We start from the raw sequence: 25,091 nt of genomic DNA, 5'->3' as shown, positions 1-25,091 counted from the left end.
TTCACTCTCACAGTAAAGAATTTCTTACTAAAACCCAATCTAAACGTATCCTCTTTCAGTTTGATGCCATTCAAAAGTACCTCTCCAGCTTTCTTGTAGCCCCCCCTCAGCTACTGGAAGCCTGCCCTAAAGGTCTCCCCAGAGCCTTCTCTTCTCCTGGATGAACAATGCCACCTCTCAGCCTGCGTTCATAGCAGAGGTGCTCCAGTGCTCTGAGCATCTTCATGGCCCTCCTCTGGACTTACTCTAACAGACTGACATTCTTCTTATGCTGTAGGTCCCAGAGCTGGATACGACACTGCAGGTGGGGTATCAGGAGAGTGGAGTACAGGGGGAGAATCGCCTCCCCTGATCCACTGGCCACACTTCTTTCGATGCAGCCCAGAACACATTTGGCTTTCTGAGCTGCAGGTGTACTTTGCTGGCTCATTGAGCTTCTTGTCAACCAACACCCCTGAGTCATTCTCAGGGCTGTTCTCAATCCATTCTCCACCCAGCCTGTATTTGTGCTTGGGACTGCCCCACCCAGCTGCAGGACCTTGCACTTGGCCTTGTTGAACTTCATGACATTCACATGGGCCCACCTCTGTCCTGTCAAGGTGTCTCTGGGTCACATCCCTTCCTTTCAGCATGTCAGCTGCACCACACAGCTCGTCATCCACAAACTTGCTGAGTGGGCACTCAATCCCATTCTTCATCACTCAGTCTCATTCTTCATGTCCCTGACAAGGGTGCTAAACAGTCCCAATATCAACCCTTGAGGAACATCACTCATCACAAATCTCCACTTAGACATTGAGCCATTGACCTCAACTCTTTGAGTGCAAATATCCAGTCAATTCCTTACCCACTGAGTGATTCATTCATCAAATCCATGTCTCTCCAGCTTAGAGACAAGGAAGTTGTGTGGGACAGCATCAAATGCTTCTCACAAGTTCAGTTAGATGACATCAGTTGCTCTTCCCTCATCCACCAACGCTGTAACCCCACCGTAGAAGGCCACCAAATTTGTCAGGCAGGATTTGCCCTTAGCAAAGCCACGCTGGCTCCCATCCTCACGCACCCTATTGAGATCCCAACACCTCACTCCTCCAGGCACACTCCACACCCTTCGGTCCTGCCCCTTGCCCCAGGCCCATCAGCTCATCCTGAATCCAACAGCTAGTCCCAAACTCCTTCAGCTCCACATGCCCCTAAGAGCGAGTCCCTAACCCCCCAAGCCACGACTGTCCACGCTCAGCCTCAAAACCCCGTGCCGGCGGGGCTCACACGCAGAGCCGAGCACCATTCCCGGCCGGGATCCCCTCACTCACCTCCCCTCCCAGCAGCGCCTCTCCCCGCCCGGCGCTCGGACCGGGCCCGGCGCTGTTTCCGGAAGTACCATGGGCCGCGCCGGGCCCGCCCACGCAGCGCTGATTGGTCCCCTCCTGCCGCGCCTGTTGCTACCCGGCAGCACGGGCCGCCATTGGCCGAGCGGGCCGGCTCTGGCCCCGCCCACCGCTGGCCCGGAGCGTCACGTGACCCGCGGGCGCGGCGCGCACGTGCCAATGTTTTGGTCGGCGGGGGCGGGTCGCGTGGCGCGCGCGGGGCGGGGCGTGCCTCGGGTGACTCCCCCGGGTGACCCCTGAGTGTGTGACGTCACCCCAGTGTGACCCCTCGGTGTGACGTGATGTACCCAGTTTGACCCTTTCCCCCACTAGTGTGATTCCCCCCCACCCCCCGTATGATCCCACCGGCGTGACCCCCCCAGGCTGACCAGTGTGCCTGGTGTGACACCCCCTCCCACTCCCTGCAGTGTGACCACCCGATGTGACACCATGTGCTCCAGTGTGACTCCACCTCTGGCGTGATCTCTGCAGTGTGACCCTCCGGTGTGCCTGGTGTGACCCCTCCCCGCTGTGACACCCCTTGCTGTGAGCAGTGTGCCTTGGTGTGACCCCCTCATGTGGTTCCTCCATGTGACCCCACCAGTATGACCCAGTGTGACCCTCCCGGTGAGACCCCCTCCCGGTGTGACCAGTGTGTCCCTGTGTGCTCTGGTGTACCCCCGGGTGATCTGCCGGTCTGTCCCTCTGTGCCCTGGGTGTGCTGGTGTGCCCGGAAAACCAAACTCATGGAGTGCCTTGTTTAAACTTTAAGTCATTAATATGTGATTGTATAAACATTTCAGGTTTTACTTAAAATCAATCATTTTCCCTCATATGAATGTAGAGAAGATTAAAAAATAGAAGGTCAAGGAGCTAAAAAGAAAATTAAAATTGTGATTTCAGGCATGGTAATCAGTCTTAAATTTTATGCTGTAGAACATATGCTGTAGACTTTCAATTATCTGAATGCTTGGTATTGAGGATACTGCAATTACTGAAACTTGTCCCCTTCAGAAAGCATTCCCTAATCCTTTTGCCAGTCTTAGCCATAAGAAACTGGAGGTTTTGGTCTTATAAAATAATTTCAGCTCTGTAAGAGCACAGAATTAGGTGCAGGCTTGCATTGGAAGGGCTTCTTTTCAGTCTTTGGTCTTGAAAAAATTACATGAGTACTTATTTTTTGCCTGAGATTCATTGTGCTATCAGTATGTCACTTAATAATTAAACTACTGTTTTACAAATTGGATTCCTTTCTTGTAATGAAAAGAGAAAAAAATACAGTACCATAATCTTTTTCAAGACCCCGTTGTCCTGACATCTAAGACAAAGGTGCTGCCTTTGCATAGCAAAAGGCTATAGGCCACAGCCTCACATTGAAAAAGGATATAAGTCAATATTAATAGTTCTATCACACTATCAGGAACTTGTAAAGCTCCTTTTCCAGCCCATTAAAGGGTCTTTTTTACTCCTTGGCATGGAAATCTACAAAATTACTTCATAATGTGGCAAAAATCCTTTTGTCTCTAGGTTCTTTCTATACTTTCTCTCTGCCTTTGAGGTATCCTGTCATGTGTGGACATAAATGTTACCTCATAGCTCTGGTGAGGTTGATCCTTTAGAGCAGGTAGGATTTGAGTAGAAAAACATCATGAGTGAGGCATCTAATCCAAAAGTGATACAGTTCAGAAAAAGTTATGCAGTTCTCTTGTGTTTATCTGAGGACTAAGCAGCACTAAAGCCTTGAGAGGCAGTAACCAGGGGATTGCTTCTTGAAAAAGTGCAGCCTTTTGAGAAGGACTTGGATTGGAGCAGTTTGCGGAGGACTTTGTCCTATGACAGGGACTCCATGCTGGAGCAAGGGAACAGCACGAGAAGGAAGGAGTGGCGTAGACTGTTATGAACTGACCCCAACCCCTGTTCCCCATCTCCCTGTGACACTTGTGCAGGGCAGGGGGGGGGAAGAAAAGTCAAGAACAAAGAGCAGAGTTGAGTTTGAGAAGAAAAGGGGATTTAGGAAAAGGTAGTTTTTGTTTTATTTTAGTTTCTCTCTTTCCTATTTTAAAAATACCCTAATTTTAATTCACAATAAATTAAAATAATTTTCCCTGAGTAGAGTCTGCTTTACCTGTGATGGTAATTGGTGAAAAATCTCTCTGTCCATTTCTGGACCCATGAACTTTTTTGTCTTTTTTTTTCCCCACCATCCTGCTGAAGGGGAAGAGTGAGAGAGCAGCAGGGTGGACACATGGCAGCCAGCCAAGGTCAACCCACCACACTTCCTTAATTATCATAGAATGGTTTGGGTTGAAAAGGATCTTTGAAGGTCATCTAGTTCCAACCCCCCCTGCCATGGGCAGGGACACCTTCCAGTAGACCAAGTTGCTCAAACCTCCATCCAGCCTGGCCTTGAACACCTCCAGGGATGGGGGATCCACAGCTTCTCTGGGCAGCCTGTTCCAGTGTCTCACCACCCTCGCAGGGAAGAATTTCTTCCTAATATGCATCCTAAACTTACCCTTCTTCAGTTCAAGGCCATTCCCCCTTGTCCTATCACTACATGCCCTAGTAAAAAGCCCCTCTCTGGTTTTCTTGTAAGCCCCCTTCAAGTATTGATAGGTGTAGAAAGTCTCCCTGAAGCCTCCTCCTGGATGAACAACCCCAATTCTCTCAGCCTGTCTTCATGGGAGAGGTGCTCCAGCCCTCAGAGCATCTTTGTGGCCCTTCTCTGGACTTGCTGCATGTCCTTATTCTGGGGGTCCCCAGAACTGGATGCAGCTCTCCAGGTGGGGTCTCATGAGAGAGGAGTTGAGAGGCAGAATCACCTCCCTCCACCTGCTGGTCATACCTGCTGGTATGAAGCCAATCTAGGGAATATTACCTGGGTGAATACATCACACTTTAGGAAGGATACAATAGGGAGGGAGGACACAGAGAAAGTAATGTGTTTCCTGTAGCTTTTTTCTTTTTTTCTGATATAGGTTCTAGAAGGACAAGGACAAGTGTGCCTTCCCAGCTTGGGCAGTCACACTTTTCGACTTGTGCTTCAAATTTAATAAAATTATTAATAGCTAAGGTATGTAAGTAATTGGATTTTCTGTGACAACTCTCTTTCCTGCATATTCACTGCTACTCATGCCTAGCTATTACAATATTTCACCTGCTGGCTTCAGCATATTTATATTAATTATACAATAAAGGGAGCAGGGAGAATGTGATTTTTTAAATTTATTTTTTTTTTAGTACAGACCCACTTATTATAAGACTTAGTGTATATGAGGTTTCATTCTAAATGTCTAAAAATCTTATGATATTTAACAAGCGGATGTAAAGTGGTTGTTGCCCATAGTTAGTACTGAACCATCCTCTCTTGCAAACCTAATTTTATATCTCTGTACTTCATAACCAAAATAGTTTTTCTATTTAATGTTTATGAAGTAATTTTTCTATTTAATGTTTATCATGCCTGTCCGTCTGCCTTTTTTTTAAAAAATATGATAAATTTTCAAATGAGCAAATTTAGAGATATTTCCCATGTACAGTTGCTATCTTGATAGTCTAAGCTCTGACCTATAAAAAATTCATCTATGACTGTGAAATTTATTTTAAAATATTTTTTATTCATTCCAAGTATTTGTTAAGTATTCAAAGATGTATTTATTAAAAATGTACAAAAGAAAACACGTTGTTCACTTTGGGGGGATTTGAAACTCTAAAATAGAACGTGGAAGCTTTTAAGACTATTCTACTCAACACAGAGCAGATCGAGCAGTTCTTGAATAATTTAATAATGATTGACACTGTTCTGTTTCAGACATTCTTCATAAAGTTCTATGGTAATTTTCTTATTCTGGTGTCACAGTCCTCTATTATGTTTTATTTAGTACTAAAACGGTTTAAACCTTTACAGCGGAAATCGAACAAACTGGTCTGCAGTGTGACTGTTAGTGTTTTTGATTGTTTTGGAAAGATGTAAAGTGAAAATTGCATTAAACCTTAATGAGTTTTGCAGCTGGGATAGTTACCCTTACTGCTGATTGCAGGTCCATGTGAGTGCACAGATGAGACACTAGGTCACTGCCACGTTAACATGAAATTAGGATACCTAGATAAAATGGTAAATTCCATCTTTCCCATTTCTTTGCTACTAAATTACTTAATAGGATTTCTATTTAATAATTCACAGCAAAGGTGAGTTCTCTAAATGAGCTTGCACTGATGGGAAGCCAAGCTATTTTGCCTTTAAGTTACTTAGCTTGTAAGAGCTGAGACACATTATTAAAAAGCAAAATGAATGGTGTTATTTGGTGTAGCTAAGGATAACCTCATCGAGAAAGAAAAGCAATTTTTCATGAATATTCATATTTCCTTAACTACCTGGTTTGGAAATATGCATTATTTTTATAGGAATCACTTTCAATTTTTTCTGAAAAATCATCTGAAAATGAGGGTTATGGTACATGCAAATGGCCTTCTTTCCTTTGGGAGAGTAGTTTTCATTTTGCTGAGTAATTTCTATGCATATTTCAAAGAACAGAACAGTTCTGCCAAAGAATACCACATCCAGATTCAGTTACTTAGCAACATTTAATGCTAACAAAAAGAAACAGGAAAGTGATGCAGCAGCAATAAAATCATTAGATAGCAGAAGGGAGCTCATGGTAACAGTGAAGACAAAACAGTGAAGACAAAAAATAAGTAAAATAAAAATGGGAAAGAACACATAATCCAAACAGTTGGCCTTTTCCCAAGGAGCCAGTTGCTTATAGTTTCATTTTTTCAGGAAAAAACTCACAACCTGTAAAAAAACCCCAACAACCCTTGGAGAAAAGCCTCAGTGTCCTAAATATTACTTAATGTGTGATTTTCAGTGTATTACACAGTTCTTCAGAAGTTTCTTTTGTGGTTGGCATAGTTTTTTTCTAAATATTTATCATCAACACTGTCAAAACGAGGTAATACTGCTCCTCTTCCTTCATTAGGTTTATTACTCTCCTCAATATGAGAAGATAAATATTTAAGTGTGTTAGGGAAACTACAGTTGTGTAAGATTATGTGACCAATACATCTGTTCTAGAACAAGCAGCAGTCACAAGTATTGAGGCCATGTTGCTGAGAACACAGCTGTGATGGGCAGGGCACGTCTCCAGGATGAAGGACCACCGCCTCCCTAAGATCTTGCTTTATGGTGAACTTGCCACGGGCTGCCTCAAGAGACGAGCCCTGAAGAAAAGATACAGGGACTCCCTGAAACAACATCTCAGCCTTGGCCATATTGATCAACATAACTGGTCTACTCCGGCCTCCAATTGGGAGGTCTGGAGACACACCATCTATAATGCAGCTGTCTCCTTTGAGAACACACACAGGATCACTGCTACTCATGCCTAGCTATTACAATATTTCACCTGCTGGCTTCAGCATATTTATATTAATTATACAATAAAGGGAGCAGGGAGAATGTGATTTTTTAATTTTTTTTTTTAGTACAGACCCACTTATTATAAGACTTAGTGTATATGAGGTTTCATTCTAAATGTCTAAAAATTTTGTGATATTTAACAAGACCATGGGGAATGGAAAGACTTTATGAAGAGAAACATTGTATAGGAGCTTTGTGAAAAAAGAATTCACAGATATACAGTGGGTTATTAACAACTACATTCAGATAAGTAATTATTTTCAGAAAATCAGTGCTGGTTGCAGAATTTTAGTGTGAAAGGTGTTTTCTTCTATAATAATTTGCTGTTGAAAGTAAAACCAGGTTTATTTTGGTTGGAACAAACAGTATGTAGCATAGGGCAAAGAATTTTGAAAACAATTATTCTAGAGAAAAGATCAGTAACAGTTTGCTGGGAAATAATGTTAAGGGAGAAATAGAAGCAGTTTCAGAGTGGCAGTAAAAAACATGATTTTAGATAACTCCAGAGAAACAATCTGAAAAACAGCATGTACCGTATCTTGAAACAAATCTTTAATTGAAAGTGCTGGGACACCAACAGAAATTGCACCATTTGATCAATGACAAGTTGGATATGGCAACTAACTCATTCACAATAGGGGAAATGTGAGCTCAAAACTACGGTTTGGAGAAGAGATTTTCATTTTTCAAGAAATATGATCTGGCTTATATTAGAGAAAGATAACTAAGAAAGAAAATTAATTAGTTTAGGAATTTCCAGTATGGAGTGGAATTTCATGGCAATCCAAGCTACAGAAATTGGTATTACCAAAGGGAGGTTCATGGCTTTTTTGCTGCTGAGGGATGGTGAGAGGTTTTCTAATCTTTTTGAAACCTTTAATCAGAACAAACCCCAATTTGGGGTTTGTTTTCCCATATTGGTAAGTTGCCATCTGTTTTCACTATATTTGTTATGCATCCATAGAACCTATAAATTCATTTGGATTAGTGGTTTCAAATATGTTTCTAAGAGAAAGTGATTACTGCAGCAAAAGCTGGGGACATACTGCTCAAGTTAAAAATGGATTGAAACTGAAGACAATGTCGTGATAATTAAAATAGAGATAAAATTAATCTGTAAATGAGAAGATATCTAACTGCTAAAGGAGAAAGATTCTCTCTTCTTTTTCTCTCTTGTTTCTCTCAGCTTTTCTCAGAGCGAGAATTGGAACAAAGAAATCTAATTTTACAGAGAAGCTTAATCAGTAGAGGAAGATTCAACTATTTGATATAGTTGAATCTGACTGCAGGGAACTGAATGCAAACTACTAGAGATACTGAGAAGAATAAGAAAATAACTAAACTATTAGTATGCCGTTCTACAAAATGAAATTCCCTGCTGTTTATTAAAATGCTCAGCTAAAGGAGATGGCTGACAGAAGTGCTAGATGCAAAGGGTAAGTTTCCAGAGACAAATATGGGTTGAAAGAGAAAGAGAATGATAGCTGGACCGTTTAGAGAAATTAGATGTTAATCAGTTTGGCTGGACCTGATAAATTGAGTTACCAGCAGTTCTGCTGGAAAACATATAGAGGATTGGAGAAGTGTGACAGAACTGCAAAAGGCCAAATACAGCAACTATTTAAAAAAAAAAAAAGGAAAAATACACACAATCAATTATAATTTGTAAATTTAAGTAGCTTCTGGTGGAAAAATTTGATATTAACATAATCTCTTTAGTGAGCTGGAATAAAGAATATGCATGTCAAATTGATAGCTGGTAGGAAACTGGAAGAATGTGGAAAAATATGCTAAGAATTAAAAATGACCTTGGAGAAGTGGTCTGAAAAACAGAATGGAATTCCCTAGAGACCTTTTTTGTATCTACTCATAATTAAAACATCTGTCCATAGTGTGCTTCTATCTCATTTAGCTGTGCCTATGATATAACCGTGACTTAATGGAGTTACATAAAACAAACTCAATTACTAGTGTGATCAGTAACTGTTTTTACCTCAACAGCAGAAGCTGTATCTGATATCATAGCAGCATTATTTGGATATAGCTGACCAGTGAGGAAATAAAAAAAGAAAGTATGCTGAAAGAAAAAAAAGCCAAGACTGAAGCTTACTTAGCTTTTATATATACTTTTTCATACAGATGAAACACCCATAAATAATAATTGTGTTAGTCAATTTATGTTGGAGTTTATGGAAGTGTGAGAATCAAATCAGGCTTTCTGATTTATCAAAATCTTAATGGAAGCCAACAAACACATTTTAATCTAAGTTTTTCATCTACATGGGATGCAGAATCCTAACTTTATTAATTCAAGTTAAAAATAATTATATTCTTGTTTTACAGTTGCACTCAGTTACTGCACTTTAGCTCAGTGGTGTCAAAGAAATGTGTTTCTGACTTACTAAATGTCCTGTTCCAGCTTTGTTTTCTAAAGAGAACTGAAGCTGCATAGTAAGGAAAAAGAAAAGGTCTTGTACAATAAAAATTCTGCTTGAAGTTTGTTAAAGACCAAGTGTCTTTCCACTGGCATAAGAGACCCCAGAGAAATTTCTAAAACAAGCTAAACAATTTCTTACTTCAACTACTTTGATACTATGCCTATGTTATTTTCAGAACTGGAAAATCTTCTACTCTTCTTGGTAATTTTTCTCCAGTAAATTCTGCATGTCAAACTGAATGTTTAATTTCTCAAGGTTTTGTAGTTTTCAGTTTCCACATCTTGTGTTCAAGCAATTCATGACAACGTGAAGACAAGAAAGAGGCTGGAATGAGTTAGTGGCACAAGGAGGTAGAGGAGATGCTGAAATAAAAACAGAATCTCCTTTCTCAGGAGGTTCTGAGTTGTGGTGGCTTTTGCTTCAAAGCCCTTGTTCACTCCTGAGCTCAGGCTTTTCATGGCTTTGGCCAGAGGGAGTCACTGTCATATTTAAAATGAACCACCTTCAGCAGCTGGAAATTAGTGTTTTTATCTAGTTTTTGTGCACATGTAAGCTTGTCTACTAGACTTTTTTTTGAGATATAAATTTTGGTTATAAGTAACATAATGCTGTTTGTTTTCAATAAAGTAATTTGCAGTGCTGCTGAATGACAGTGACACCAATGGACAGCCAATCTGACCCAGAGGTGAAACAGCAAGGAAGCTGCCAAAGCCTTTAGTTGTTAAGGTATTGGAATGATGGGTTCAGAATAATTTTCTCCTTTCTTGGAAAGATGCAAATGTAAGTGATTCTAATGAAGAAAACAAAAACCTGAAGGTTGACTGTTATAGAGGTTACTCTATAATATATGGTCCATCCATTGTATATTTACAACTAATTTAACTATTCTAAAGTATATCAGAGATTAATACATGATCAGTAATTCTATGCCTCATCATTAATAATCCTCATGATTTGTAATCCAGTGTGATCTGTGGTAGTAAAGACTTCACTTTGAAAGCACTAAACAGAGGAAGTCTTAAAAAATAATGTATTTTGTGAAAAAACAGGACAATATACTTCTGGGATTATTATTTATAGTCTTGCTCACCATGTAATTGTAATCCCTAAATTCACATTTCCTACTGAAGAATCATTCTTTTTTTTTTTTTCTTTGTGAGTTTGTCCAGTAAGGTTTGTGGGTTAAACTTTCTGCATTTGGTTATTTGTTCTCTACTTACTGTATTAATAGGAACACCACTTTGTGTGACAGCCTTCCTTAAGTGCCATCCAACCCCCAAGGGAGTAAAGGAGGATTTTGACCTTTATTTCAAAGGAAATGAATCACCTTGATTATACGGAGGAAAAGCAACTGCATATATGCAACTGAAGTTTTACACTTTATAGTTAAATTCAGTGCCAGTCTACTACTAAAAGCAGTCCTGAAAAAGCTGTGCAAATTTCAGGTTCATTTTCTTGGTGTTTGTTGTTGCTGTGTTGTTGTCGTTTTGGGGTTTTTTTTCCTGATAAGGAGGAAGAAATAAAAGCAACATTTTATTTGAAGTCACCTCTAGATTTCTGCATGGTTCTTGGGACCATTCTATTACACAAAGGAGAACTCCGTGGCAGTCCATTTATCCAATTCTCAGCAAGATTTAGAACGATTAATTCTGAGTGTACATTTTTTCACATGGTTTCTGGAAATTTTTATTATGATTTTATAGATATCTTAAATATAAAATCCATGGACATGGATAGAAATTTTTAGAAAAATTTAAAGGCCTTGTGCATAGCAAAATTCTTTTTCCTGGTGCATTTTGATAGGAGAAGGAGGATTACCATTAAACTAAGCAGTCATTTTCAGAAGCACATAGGGCTGGAAGACACAAAGATTTCATTCATATATTATTTGAACACAAGCAATATGCCAAGAATTAAATAATTTTTAAAACCTATTAAGATCAAACTGCCTCATTAACACACAGACTAGAGAAACAGAAAGTGAGCAATGTGCCTTTCAAGTTAGAAATTTATGCTAACAAATACCAATTAAAAATGTGAATAGTTTTGCTGTTATCATTGGAAATACTATTTAGGCTGACATTGCATAGCCAGGTGTACAGTTATCCTACCAGCTGGAGGCAAGAATCACTAGATGTTTTTCTCCTGCAAGCACCCTGGTTAAAAGAACAGCATTTACTGCAGCAGTGGTTGTCTATCCATACTCAAAGGATGACTAAATGTCTTTAAAACTCTGAGAATGGAACAGGAACCACATTTCACTGATTTTTTTTTTTCCTTACATTTCTTCTGCTTCTTCTTTCCTACTTTGACATTCTAGGTCTCAGACAGCACACATCCCACACTGCTCCTTGTCAGAAAACCAAAGGACTTGCACTCACATGGCAGACAGCTGAGGTCTAGTGGCCTATTTCCTTTCAGTTGGTTTGTGGGTTCTGTGAAGGCTTTTTTCTTCCCAGTTCTGACCTAAGAAAAAGGTACCCTGGACAGGTGGTGCCTCTCCACATTGTGTGCATTCTCAGCTCTATTGGTGGTGTTTAGCATCTGAATCTTCCTGTGGACTTTTTGAGAAAACAAATCAGTATCTAATAAGTGCATCACACTGTCCTGTACTGCAGAAGGTTAGCAGTCACTGCTCATCACTAGCAGTAGATCTTTGGGATAAACTGGAATTTAGAGCACTGTAAAGTACAGTAAACACATAGCCAATCTGTTTAAAGATGCAGGTAATTTGTTTAAGGATGGCCAAGTCAGTTCCTTTATATTCTCTGATTTCTATAAAGCTCCAGTTCTTAGATGTCACCAGTTGTCAAAACTGCTGCCACAAAGGAGTTTGGTCTAGGTAATGGCAGCAGACTTGCACCCTGTAGAATTCTGTCCAATGGGATCTTTATCACATTTAAATCAATATGCTTAAAAGAACATATTTATGATTGTACTAAAAATTAATTGCTGCTGTTAATCTCTGCCCTTGTATTAATTCTTCAGCTTGGGGAGGATGGAGCAGCTACCTATTGGTCATTAAAGTTAGGACATGATTCTGATTTACGTGTGTGAAAGATATTACAATTTGTTGTTGCTAAATTAAAAAGAGTTAATTGCTTTCCTGTGTTCATTTATATTAAGGAGATCATTTCCTGATAGAATTTGCTGACAGTTCTAAAATGTAAATGCATAGCATGTACTATTTTTGTGTCTCTATTTTATAGCATGGTTATATTTTATTCATTTAATTAAATACAAAATATGAGTGATTTATTACTTCAATACTAGATCTTTCAGCTGCAGAGTTGGGATCAGTACAAATTTTTTTTGCTATAGTAGAGATAAGAGGAAAAGTGGTTTTTCAACCTTTAAAACTGGACTAGATTGAATCACTATAGTGACAGATGAAGTTTCACCTGGATATTACTACCATTTTGAATGCTTATTCCTTTGGTAGTCACTTCCATGCTTGTTGTGGAAGCTACCTGTTTTAAGTAGTGTTAATCCCAAGGCAGTAATAAAGTGTAATAAAGTGGTGCTGCAGAGGTTACATCTGTGAGATGAATGAGGCTCAGTAACTTCAGCTGGGATTTGACAGAGTGGAAACTGGCCCCGGGATGCTGTCTGTGCCAATCTGGAGAATTAATTTTATTTTCATGTCAGAAAAGTTACTCAATTAAAACCAACTTGAAATTATTTAACCTTACTTGAGGACATGCATTTAATTTAATGCAGTACCAGATACTGAATCTGATTTATTTATTATTATTTTTTACAATTTTATGTAGTATGTACATGCTTTAGGCGTAAAATACCTCAGGAGATAGAGAACAAAACCTTCATGACTTCAAACACTACAGGGGAGAAATGGGCCCCATAAAGTTGCAGCCCTGGTGGTGGGAGGAATAATCTAATGAATTCTGGTGGCAGCAGCATCACTGGCTGTAAAGCACTGAATTCAGAATCAGAAAATGCATTAGGCAAGTGCTGTATACTTTCGCTAATTTATCACAGCACAGTCTGTCATGCATCTCCTTTTCCTTGGATAACATCGCCTTCTAGCAACATCAGCACAAATATTTGGAAGAAGATAGAGAAACATATGGCTTGCAGTACTTCACTGACAAATTGCTTCAGCAGAAAGCATGCCTTTTCATTTACCTTCCCAGCCAATGCTCAGATTTAATCACAGCAACCAAGTGCCACTGCTGTGCCATATGGAGGCAGAGCTAACTGTGTTAACAGAAATTTAAACACATGTGGAGACAGTCACAGGAATTATGAGACCTGGGAGTGTAAATTTAATAGTAAAGACAGGAACACTTGACAGAAAAGAGAGGAAAAAGTTGCGCATTTCTTGAATCTTACTCATTCCAAGTCACTCTCTCTTTTGGCTTAAGCTTTTACCTCATATGCTCCTTCATGTATCACTGTGCTCCATAAGTTTTAGCTCCTTGATAGAGCAGGCAGAAGCAACACTGAGAATGTAGTCCTGATCTCACTGAAATCAGTGGCAAGACTTCAGTGGACTAGGATAAGCCAAAATTTCTCTTTTAATATAGATTCAATTCTATGAAAACTGTTGGCTTAAAGCAAAAATGAACCCAAAACTCATCCTACTATCTTTCTAAGTATTACAGGAATATGCCACAACTGGATCCCTATTCTCCAGTTTTTACCATTATGAGGAATTATTGGATTGAATTGTGCTTTGGGTTTCCAGATATAAAGGGATTGTCTTGGCAGCTTTGCTGTGTCTCCACTTTAATCAATTATGTAATCAAATGTCCTTTCTCCTCCAGTGTTCTGTAGACCTCTCTTGAAATAATTAGAAAAGATTTAAAGGACTCTAGCTGCCCTCAGTGAGCACGTAACTCGAAAATCTCATTACCACTCATGAAGAATATTCAAACAGGGCTATTTAAAAGACAGGCTTAAGTCCAATTTGGACAGTTAAAAAATTCCTTTCCGATCTCATGACAGTGAGTCAAGGCAAGATTCATCTCATCTGACTTTAGCCATCTGTAGTTTAGATGTCTCCACCTGCCTTTGCTACCTGATGCTAGGGAGGAGGGCAGAAATAGACAATTCTAAAGCACATCAGTAATCTGACCTGTTTCACTCTTCTACTTCAGAATGAGATGAATTGTTCCCTGAAAGTACCAGTGACTTTCCAGTGACTGGAGAGGGAGCTTAAAAGGTAAATATCTATACTGTAAGTATGTCTAGTTAGGTGAGATTCATTCCCTCTGGGATCACCTTTCATCTTCTTTCAGGACATCCCAAATTCCTCAGAGCTTTTGGGGAACAATTTCAGTTCCCACCATGCTTTCCAACTGCTGTACCATGCCTAGGTGGCCCAACAGAATTGAAATCAAAGCACTGATCCCTGCTAGTGACCTTGGAAAAGATATGCAGTAGACATGGTAGGAGTTGGGTAGTCTTTATCACAAATGGTTGATAAGTTGAAAAGAATAGATGCAAAAGATAATCAACTAATTTAAAGATTTGTGGAGACATGCAAATATGTGCTTAATCTAAAAATGGAAAAAAGAATTTTAAATACACTGCTGGGTTTTTGACACTAGATGGCAACAATATACATTAGAAATACTGAATTGTCAACCAGTAAAAGTAAACAGTACTCAAGGAACTAAATGAAGGACAATCACCAGAATTATTTTTAGAATAGATTTTGCATGAAATTAGAAAAAAAATAAAGCATACTTAGAGTACTGTATGTGTCTGCTCTCAAGATATAAAACCTAAAGAAACTGATGTAAGTCTAATAGAAATAGATTTAAATCTAATAAAAAAGCTTACATGTACTCTGAGTTAGAATCTGACTTTCCATGAAAGAGTATTTATTAGAGGTTCATCAGTCTAAACAAGTAAATGTTTTTACTGGCTGGATGATTAGAGAGTCTGATGGTCACAGGCCCCACCTCTTTGCTCCTCAACTTCTTAAACAAATTGGTCTATGCATAGAGTTTGAGAGCAGTTTCCTTTTATCATATAATACATTTGTAGAATGTAAGAATCAGGTTTTCATCTGTCTCTAAAAGAGAGCTATGTTGCATGACACATTTAATTGAAAATAAAAAAAAAGACTGAAAGATTGCAGACAGATGAAATTGTGGTATTAGTTTGGAGGAGATATCACACCTGCACTTCTCCTTTCCCAGTGGTCTAAGTCTTTTTGTTTGGTTGACATCATTAGCCAGTGCAGAGGAACAGAAGGATGTGAATTTTGATGCTGGCAGGTCCTTCTAATTTCCTGATGTACTTGAGAAACCATGAGATAGCATGAATATATCTGTATAGGACTTCCTATCTGCTCAGGGAAACAGTCCCAGTCCTCACTGTTAATTGGTTTAGGATAATTTTTCTTGATATATCTTTCTTATTGCCAGGTTCCCAATGGTGTCATTTGACATTCCACAAAAGCAGTGGAGAACTAATGTTCTGTAATACTATAATATAATTTCTATAGTAAGTGGGAACTTGGACTTCTAAAAAGTGGACCACTTAAGGGTTAAAAAATGTGGAGTAAAGCTCCTAGACTATTCATGAATATATCCTTTTAATATTGCTACCATTTTGAAAGAAAAAAATCCCATTTCTTTTGTACACTATTCTTCTAGGTTTTGGATGAGTTTCTTGTAAAACGAAGTGGATATTGACTGAGTCAGCATGCTTCAGAGTTTTCTACAGGACTAAAACCACAGGAGTAATCATGGCTTCACAACAAAAGAATATGAAGAGATCCTTTTGGGGGTCAGAGTGAGAATTACCTGCTTTTTTTGGTATAGAATCATACAGTAGAGATTTGGAACATAGGCACTAAAGCTAGCTTCCCAACTGCAAGAGCTGCATCCATATTGTCTTCTAAGTGGACTCTTCCTTCCACCTTTAAGCAGAAGCTCACTAAGCATCCACATTATCTATATTCAGGATTCAGATTCTGAGTTTCCCAGTAGGTATTTCTGCAGAGAGAAATTCTGTGCCATCAAGCACATGCAAACATTTAACCCAGTCTCGAAGTTTCAAAATCCACAGGACAACTTTCAGTTCCCTTGTGACTTTGAGGTGAGGTATGTCCTAAGGGAAATATTTCTGAAGGAGAGAAACAATGACCTTTCTTTATGGTTAGGTGAATATGGTAACTACATATTTCACAGACGTGGAGTATAAGGCAGAAAGATTAAGTGAGCTGCTCAAGGCTATAAAGAAAATTTTGTATCAGAGCTCAGATCAGAAGGGAGGAACTGCTAACTCTCAGTGCTATGCTGAGATACCTCTCTCTGTTAAAATAGACCTATGAATCATCCTAAAAGCCAACAGTAATGCTTTATGAGTCTCAGCACTGCAGATGCTATTAGTACTATTGAGAAAGAAGGGACTTCTTTATCAATGTGCAGCAATAATCATTCCTAACTCTTGTAAGCATTTATAAATATTCAAAGCATTCACAATTTAAATCCAGCAAAACACATTGTGTGTCAACCCTGCCTTCCCAGGACTAAAAAATTCCTATTATTATTATTGTTTTTTAAAATGTAGTTTCCGAAGCCTGTGAAAATGACTTTGCTATCATGTCCACTTCCTGACAATGCCTTTCTTTTCCTTTCTTAGGAGATATTTATAAGATATTGTAAGCTTCTTGGTAGCAGCACAGATGGGGAAAAAAATCCAAATATGAGCTTCTGCATTTCAGGACATATCTTCATTTGATTCTGAATGATAATACCTGCTTATTTTCTGTCCTCTTTCAGATATGAACAATTTTATTGTCCCTGTCTGGTGAATAAGGTGTCTGTATATGAGGCATTTTATTGTTGTGCTACAGCTTACAGAGAATATTCCAGTTCCCATACCTTGCAGGATTTAACTGGCTTCCCAAGACTATGTTTTGGGACCTAAGGACTTGGACGGTAATCACAGAATCAGAGAATAGTTAGAGTTGGAAGTGACCTCTGGGGATTATCTAGTCCAATCTCCCTGCCAAGGCAGGGTCACCTAGAGCAGGTTACCCAGGAATGTGCCCAGGTGGGTTTTGAATGTCTCCAGAGAGGGAGACTCCATGACCTCCCTGGGTAGCCCATTCCAGTACTCTGTCACCCTCAGTGTAAAGAAGTTCTTCCTCATGTTGAGGTAAAACTTCTTGTGTGTTAGTTTATGGCTTTTGCTCCTTGTCCTGTCTCTGGCCACCACTGAAAAGGGTCTGGCACCATCTTCTTGACACCCACCTTTGAGATATTTAATATTTTAATGAAATCCCTTCTCAGTCTTCTCTTCTCTAGACTAAACAGGCCCAGATCCTGCAGTCTCTCCTCATAAGACAGATGCTCCAGATTCCTAATCATCTTTGCAGCTGCTGGACCCTCTCCAGTAGCTCCTTGTCTTTCTTGAACTGTGTAGACCAGAATCAAACACAATACTCCAGATGTGACTAGGGTCAAGTAGAGGTGAAGGATCACCACCTTCAACCTGTGAAAATCTTTTTGCTTCAGTTGCTTTCTCATCAGTTAAGATCAATTGGATCATCTTGGTTGATAGTCTCTAAACCAGGTGAATTTGAAACCAAAAGGCACACTTCTTTAGGTCACTTACTGCAGTAAATCAAGAGTAACTCCACTGAAAGGTGCCACAATGGGGTGTGAGGAGGAAGCAGGGCAGAAATGTTAGGGGGGAGGTTCCCCAGACACTCAGTCACTCACCTGACTACTGAATTACTTGGTCTTCTGTCTCCCTTTGAGCATGATAAACTTGGCAGTTCCAGATTAGAAGGCAAATTTCCAATGTGTATGGGATGTGATGGTAGACCCCAAGTAATCTACAGCTCTATAACAGTCAAAATCAGACAGCTCAGAGGGGCTTGGAGATGTCTCAGACTCTGGCCTAGCACAGAAAAGGCTCTGAGAGTGTGGTGCCATCTGATATTTTCTCTGAGTCATGAAGAGAATTATTGCTATAAAGGTGCAAGCCTGAAGCTTTATAGGTTATGCACCTTTACAGGTTATGGGGGAGATTTGCATACTTGAGTGTGAAATGCACTAAAGTAACTTGAAAAGGGAAACACTGCGACATTGCAGACAGCCTCACTTAAAAGCAGGTAGTAAGCATAAAAGGGGTCTAGTAAGAAGTCAGGAGTGAGCTCTGAAATTATACTGTTAATTGTTGTGGTGTCTGATGTCTGAGACAAACATCCCACCATGTTCTCTCACTCAGAAACAAAATGAGCTTTAGTGGGTTTTCACTTGACTTGCAGACATGAGCTCATGCAGATACTTAGCAAGAAAATCTGTACAGACTCGTTTATGTACAAATAACATAGCTCATTAGCTTGAGCTCCTCAGAAAATAGCTTTTAATTAATCGTGATTCTTTTTTAATCATAAATATAGTCCCAGACTTATAACTAAAATTAAATGCTGCATCTCAGGACTGCTTTCATAACAGAGAGATATGTAATACTGTTTTTCCTTAATCAATTAGCAGTATTTAGCCACCTGCATAACACTTTGAAACTTTCACTGTTTGCATTTATCATATATACAATGTCATATCTCCTTCTCCATTTAGCAGTTATCTCACTGATATCACAGATTATCACTAGTGATAATCTGGAAAATACTTAGCTAATAGGGAGGCAGGAATCACGGAGAAATTCTGTGGAAAAAAAACCCAAACCAGAAAACAAATGCTGGGATGCTGAAAGCAAAAACAATAAGCAGAAGATTCAGTGGTCTTAAGCTCGAGACCAGCTTTTTTTTGTTCCAGAAGTAACCCCTGCCTTATTCACAAGAGACTTTCTTATTCCCTCAGGAAATGAGAGTACTACAGATAAGAGCCTCCTTCAGTATTCTGCCTTGATTTGATCCTCAGACATCTTGGGAGGAACTGTATGTGGTGTGTAATTAAACATTGTACTAAAGCAGACATACAAGAGAGCTTAATAATGTTTTCCACGTGATGTGGAAACAGATACATCACTCTGCTGGTACTGTTTTTCTTACTCTCGGCAACATTTGCTATGACTAGCACTCTTTTCCGTGAGAGTCAAAGCACTAAAATAATTTGATTATTGCTGGATTTTTATTGTACGACTCTGATAAACAAGATTCCTCTGTTGCTCAATCTGTGGTTTCATCTTTGTGCATCCAAACTCTTCCATTAAGTAAAAACCCTAAATGTCCTTTAAAAGAACCTGTACTCCCTTCGTTGTCTTGGATATGTTACAAAAACATGGGGACATGTTGTTTATTTCATGCTGTTTGCATTGCTGAACTACACCTTACTGTAACTGTCAGCATGTAGTAAAGAATTTTCAGGGCATTTTTCTACATCTCCTTGTGATTTGATTCAAACAGAGAAGCCAAAAGAGATTAGACTCAAACATGGTGAGATTTCCTTTAGAGCAGATTGAAGCAAAGGCTTCCTATCATTGCAAATAAATATGAGGAAAGCAAAAATCAGGCAGTATTTCTTAGAATAAGTGATGATTCAGGGGCCAAGTCTCTGGTGAGTTTGACCTATAGAAGTCACAGTGAAAATCCATCAGCTTGTACCTTAAAAATAAAAGTAGAAAAAAGTAGGATAACAGAAATAACATTGACTACGACATATATCAATTCCAATCTTAAATTTGTAGTGTCTACTGTCATAGTCTTCATTCCATTTTCTTATATAAGCTCAGTGGTTTTCTCTTGACTATTAAATGAATTTTCAAATTAACATATCTTTTTGATGATACATTTACCATACCTGTGAAAGGGCTTTTTAACCTTTTAAACCTTTTTTAACCTTTTTAACCTTTGCATTTTTTTAACCTAGTTCTACACAGGATAGTGCAAGTTCTACAGTATTAGTGATATTTTTCATATTTTGCTTGTTTGTTTTGTTTGGGGTTTTTTTTATGTGAAAGTGGTAGATGAAAATGAGGGGTAAATTCACACCATGTGGAGACTTTATATAGTTGTGAAGCAGGTTATCAAAAAAACTTTTCTCATTAACCGCTACTCATTAAGCAATTAAACATCTCTCATTTAATTTCTGAAATTTTAAATTCTGAAATTGTATGTCCAAGAGAAGGATTCCTTCTGAATGTGCCTGTACAAAAATTCAGGAACTGCAAAACTGATTCTGGTCATAACCTTCTACCTTTTATTCAAATGTTTAAAAAAATGAAAAAGAGAGAAAAAAAGAAAGGGGATCAGTTTGCTGCACTGCAGCTTATTCTGTTGCAGCCTTTGACAGGTAGAGCTTGGTGACACCTGACTCACATGCAGCAGCTCAGGCACTGTGGGTAGCGAAATGTGCCTCAACCGCCTGCCAGTTGTCAAGTTAACTCAGGCAAATAAATTCCATGTCAGGTCAGTGCTTCCTTCAAATTTGGTGTTCAGAAGAGGTAATGCTTTCCTCAGAGGCAGGAGAAAACTTCACTGGAACAGCTCTCCGTTTGTTTATATCAGTCACTTCTTCTTGGGGAAGCTACTGTAAAATATTGAGCATGCAAATGCAGAGACAGAATGTGGAATTTAAGCTGTTTTTCTAAGTCTCTGGTTCCTAGATCATTATCTCACTTGTTGACAACTGAGCTATTAAACGTTAGTTGAAAGAAGAAAAAAAATGCAAATTCTTTTTTATTTACCTGGAGAATTTTCCACATCATTCAATACCATAATAGGCTTTTTTATGGACATGCATATCCTTAATAATACACCTATAAAGTAAGGAAACGCTATTCTTGTTTTACCAATGAAACATAACTAGAAAAGATAAAGTAACTTGCTTAAAGCCACAATAAGATATTTACAGAAGCAAGTTGAAAATTGTAATGCTTTCCTGAAAGCAATTTTTATTCCTCTAACCTGTACTCTTCTCTCACAATTTCAGTATTTTAGCCACTTACTTAAATTGTAACAGATATTTCTGGTCATTGCTCTCTAGCTTATAATTTAATTATCAATCATAAAATCTTTTAAAAATGTAGTAATTTAGGACAGGAAACTAAAATTAAAATGGAAAATAACACTGTAATGGAATGCTATTTTTATCTGACACATCATTTGATCAGTGAAAGAGGTCTCTCTGTGAAGGGTATACAGCGATTTCTTTCAAAGACACCTTTTGCTCAGTTCCTTCTTCCTGCATAGCAGAATACAGAACTTTCCCCAATACTCAGCTTAAGGTCCAGTTCAAAGTTTCACTAATTCTGTTTATGGTTTGGTATTTTGAGTGCTTTCATTAGTAACGGTTGTGGATGGCCATTAGCTGCAAGGTCCACAGAAGAGTAGAAAGATACCATAAACATCACGGTAACTCTCTGTTGATTCCAGCATACAAAAATAGATGTCCTTCACCTTTGATGAATCATAGAACCATAGAATCAGCTGGGTTAGAAGGGACCTCTGAGATCATCAAGTCCAACCCTTGATCCACTACTGCTGTGGTTACTAGACCGTGGCACTGAGTGCCACATCCAGTCTCATGTTAAAAACCTCCAGGGACGGAGAATCCACCACTTCCTTGGGCAGTCCATTCCAACGCCTGCTGTAAAGAATTTTTTCCTAATATTTAACCTAAACCTTCCCTAGCACAGCTTAAGACCATGCCCTCTTGTCTTGCTGATAGTTGCCTAGGAGAAGAGACCAACCCCCACCTGGCTACAACCTTCTTTCAGGTAATTGTAGAGAGTGATGAGGTCTCCCCTGAGCCTCCTCTTCTCCAGGCTGAACAACCCCAGCTCCCTCAGCCTTTCCTCACAGGACTTGTGCTCAAGTCCCTTCACCAGCCTTGTTGCTCTTCTCCGGACCTGCTCAAGCACCTCAATATCCTTCCTGAACTGAGGGGCCCAGAACTGGACACAGCACTCCAGCTGTGGCCTCACCAGTGCTGAGTACAGGGGAAGAACCTGTTGGAAGGGGAAGGACCTGTTGGCCACACTGTTCCTGATACAGGCCAGGATGCCATTGGCCTTCTTGGCCACCTGAGCACCCTGCTGGCTCATGTTCAGCTTCCTGTCAATCCAAACTCCCAGGTCCCTTTCTGCCTGGCTGCTCTCCAGCCACTCTGTGCCCAGCCTGTAGTGCTGCATGGGGTTGTTTTGGCCAAAGTGCAGGACTGGACACTTGGCCTTGTTGAACCTCATCTCGTTGGAATTAGCCCAACTCTCCAGCCTGGGCTGAAGTGTCAATACAACATGGAAATCTCTTGAATTAACTTTTAGGGTGGTTTGTTTTGAGAAACAGAGGCTCAAAATGCATTAAATTAATGCTTCTGGATGAAACTAACTAAAAATACAGATTTTTAAACTTTTTGTCCATGGAGAGTATCTTTGCCCCCAGAACTGGAAATTACTTTCTTAACCGTATAATCATGTTCTTTAGTCAGTGATTAAGGACATGTTCTTTAGTCAGTGATTAAGGCACTGAGAATAGGTGAGTGTGAGTACTGGGTTTCAGTCCTTCCTGCTGGCACTGGTTCTCCACTACGTGTAGGACAAAAGAGAATGGCTTCAAACTGAAAGAGCATAGGTTTAGATTAGGTTTCAGCAAGAAATTCTTTACTGTGAGGGTGGTGAGACACTGAAACAGGTTGCCCAGAGGAGCTCTGGATTCCACATCCTTGGAAGGCCAGGGATATTCAAGGGCAGGCTGGATAGATCTTTGAGCAAACTGGTTTAGTGGAAGGTGTCTCTGCCCACAGCAGAGGAGTTGAAACGAGAGAATCTTTAAGGTCTGTTACAACCCAAACTGTTCTATGATTCTGTGATTTAATAGTTTCTCAACAGAACTGCCTACATGTAGCTCTCACATAGCCAGAAGAGAACAGGCACCTTTTAAACTCAAGTTCCATATGTTTTTTAACCAAAAATTCTAGTTACAAATGTGTTTTTTAACTCAGACCTCGCTGTATTGCCTCAGTATTGGCTTTAGAATATCCTCTGGCAATTGCATTACATTGAGTGCTACAATTTGTCTCCTCTTTACTGTCCAGGGCTTCACTTTTTGTTTTTCTTTCATAATTCAAATGATGGAATTACAGACAAACCTGAGGCTGAGACAGACCTAATGAAAGAAAACCAATGGAAGTGACAGGTTATTCTGCTACTTCCTTCTACACATAAATGATACCTACATACTTAATACTCCTCATATAGATGAAGATGCTCAGATGAAGAGAAATACAGCTTGCAAGACAAAAGAAGTAATCCTTAGTCTTTACACAGCATTGGTGAGGGTTCTGCAGAAGTAGAGACTTCCAGTTATGGGCAAAGAGAAGGAAAAATTCAGGAAGAGATTCATAAAAAAGGACCAGAGGTCTGGGAAACATCACTTAAAAGTAAGGACTGAAAAAACAAGGGTTATTTAAATAAAAGAAGAAAGGACTATCAGGAGAAAAAGACATGGAAAGAAGTGTCAAACTTCAAATAAGTAAAAGTCTTCTGTGAAGATGAAGGAATTAATTTGTTCTCTTTGTCTATGACATATGTATGCCACAGGATGTAAGGGCTTAAATTACATCAGAAAATTCAGGTTAGACAGCATGGAAGTTTTTTAACAGTACGAGCCAAAAGGGGTGGAAAAGCTGCCTGGGGAAGGTCATGGCATCTCTGTCTTTGAAGAACTTTGAGAACAGGTTAGAAAGATGTCTACCACGAATAATCCAGGGATAGATATTCCTGCTTTGGTGTATGGTGCTGGAACTGAGGACATGAAGATCTTTTGTATTTGCTGTTATTCTGAGACTAGTAGCAATAACAATGCATTTGCTTTATTTATGTAAACTTGTTCTTTCTGGACAGACCCCAGTGCTGCAAGCACAAGATTCTCCAATGGGATAAGCAGAGATTTTACACTGCTGGCTAAAACTTAAATTTGATGGAGTATTTGCTAAGGAACCAGGAGAGAAACTCAGAAGGTGAGTGGCATTGAGATAACACCATTTCTTTTGTAGGGAAGGAAACTGAAGAATAATTCCAACATTTGGCTGCAGAAGAAAGTGGCTGGATAGATGAAATCCCCTTTAGTGAGATAAAGGAGATTCAGGGAGAAGGGCAAGTGTCCCTTTGAGAAGGAACTTGTTGAATTCAAGGGGGTTAGAATGGAGGGTGAGTGTGAGACACTGGATTATCATATTATTAGGTTGGAATCAGCTCAGGGGGTGTGTGTGTGAGGGGAAGGGATAGGTCAAATCTCATGGAGGTGAGATAATGCTGCACCTCACATGCAGCCCCATGCCCACATGGCAGCTGCTCGTGGAGCAACCTCAGAGAAGCTTTCAGGCAAAGGCAGCTTGGGACACACCAGCCCCTGGGACCCCTAACCCAGCTGCAGACAGGCTGCACCCTGTCCTGGAGCCCCAGAGTGGCCAGTAGGCTGGAAGTCCTGCCTGGGAGGGGTGACCAAAGCACATAAAAACAGCAACACGTGGCTTCATTTTTGCTTGAGTCGTGCCACCTGTCTCATGGAAGCTGGCTTTGCACAGGACGTTGTGGTGGCAGCTGTGATCTTATCTTAATCTCTTTTGTCTCTTTTTCTTTACTCCTTTTTCTTCTGTTAATCTCTTTTCTTTTTTGGGTAACTGAATGGATTGGATTTTGCTAAGTTGTGTGGGTTAGCATGTGCTAAGTCATAGCTTTGTGGAATGCTCTATTTTGGTTGTATGTTACCCCCTTAAACTTTTGCCAAGATCCCTTATTTTCTCTCTTGTTTTCTAAAGTTATCAGTAAAAGTATCTCCTGAGAAAATGTGTGCTGCATCTTCTCTTTATGCTACCTCAAGTTATGAAAGAAACGAGGGCTCTTCAAAACATTCAATGGGGGAATTTTTTTGAGCTTTTTATATTTTTAGATGTAAAACTTCTGGTTGAGCTTGTA

At 39.6% G+C, this 25,091-nt stretch overlaps 1 protein-coding gene across 2 annotated transcripts in view; it reads right to left on the bottom strand.

The window, feature by feature from the left end:
- Positions 1–1,384, bottom strand: part of FBXO25 (F-box protein 25) — a 29,741-nt gene extending 28,357 nt beyond the window's left edge. Inside the window, exon 1 of one of the 2 annotated variants that reach the window (XM_029965833.1) lies at positions 1,314–1,384. In XM_029965833.1, the coding sequence (XP_029821693.1) occupies positions 1,314–1,384 (71 nt within the window). The remainder of the gene's footprint in view (positions 1–1,313) is intronic. The other variant, XM_029965834.1, reaches the window with a different exon arrangement.
- Positions 1,385–25,091: the final 23,707 nt, after the last annotated feature.

The sequence above is a fragment of the Manacus vitellinus genome, unplaced genomic scaffold (assembly GCF_001715985.3).
Source record: "Manacus vitellinus isolate BGI_N305 unplaced genomic scaffold, ASM171598v3 scaffold_11_pilon, whole genome shotgun sequence".
Taxonomy (NCBI): Eukaryota; Metazoa; Chordata; class Aves; order Passeriformes; family Pipridae; genus Manacus; species Manacus vitellinus.
The sequence above is the reverse complement of the archived record's forward strand: the minus strand, read 5'-3'. Positions and strand labels throughout refer to the sequence as shown.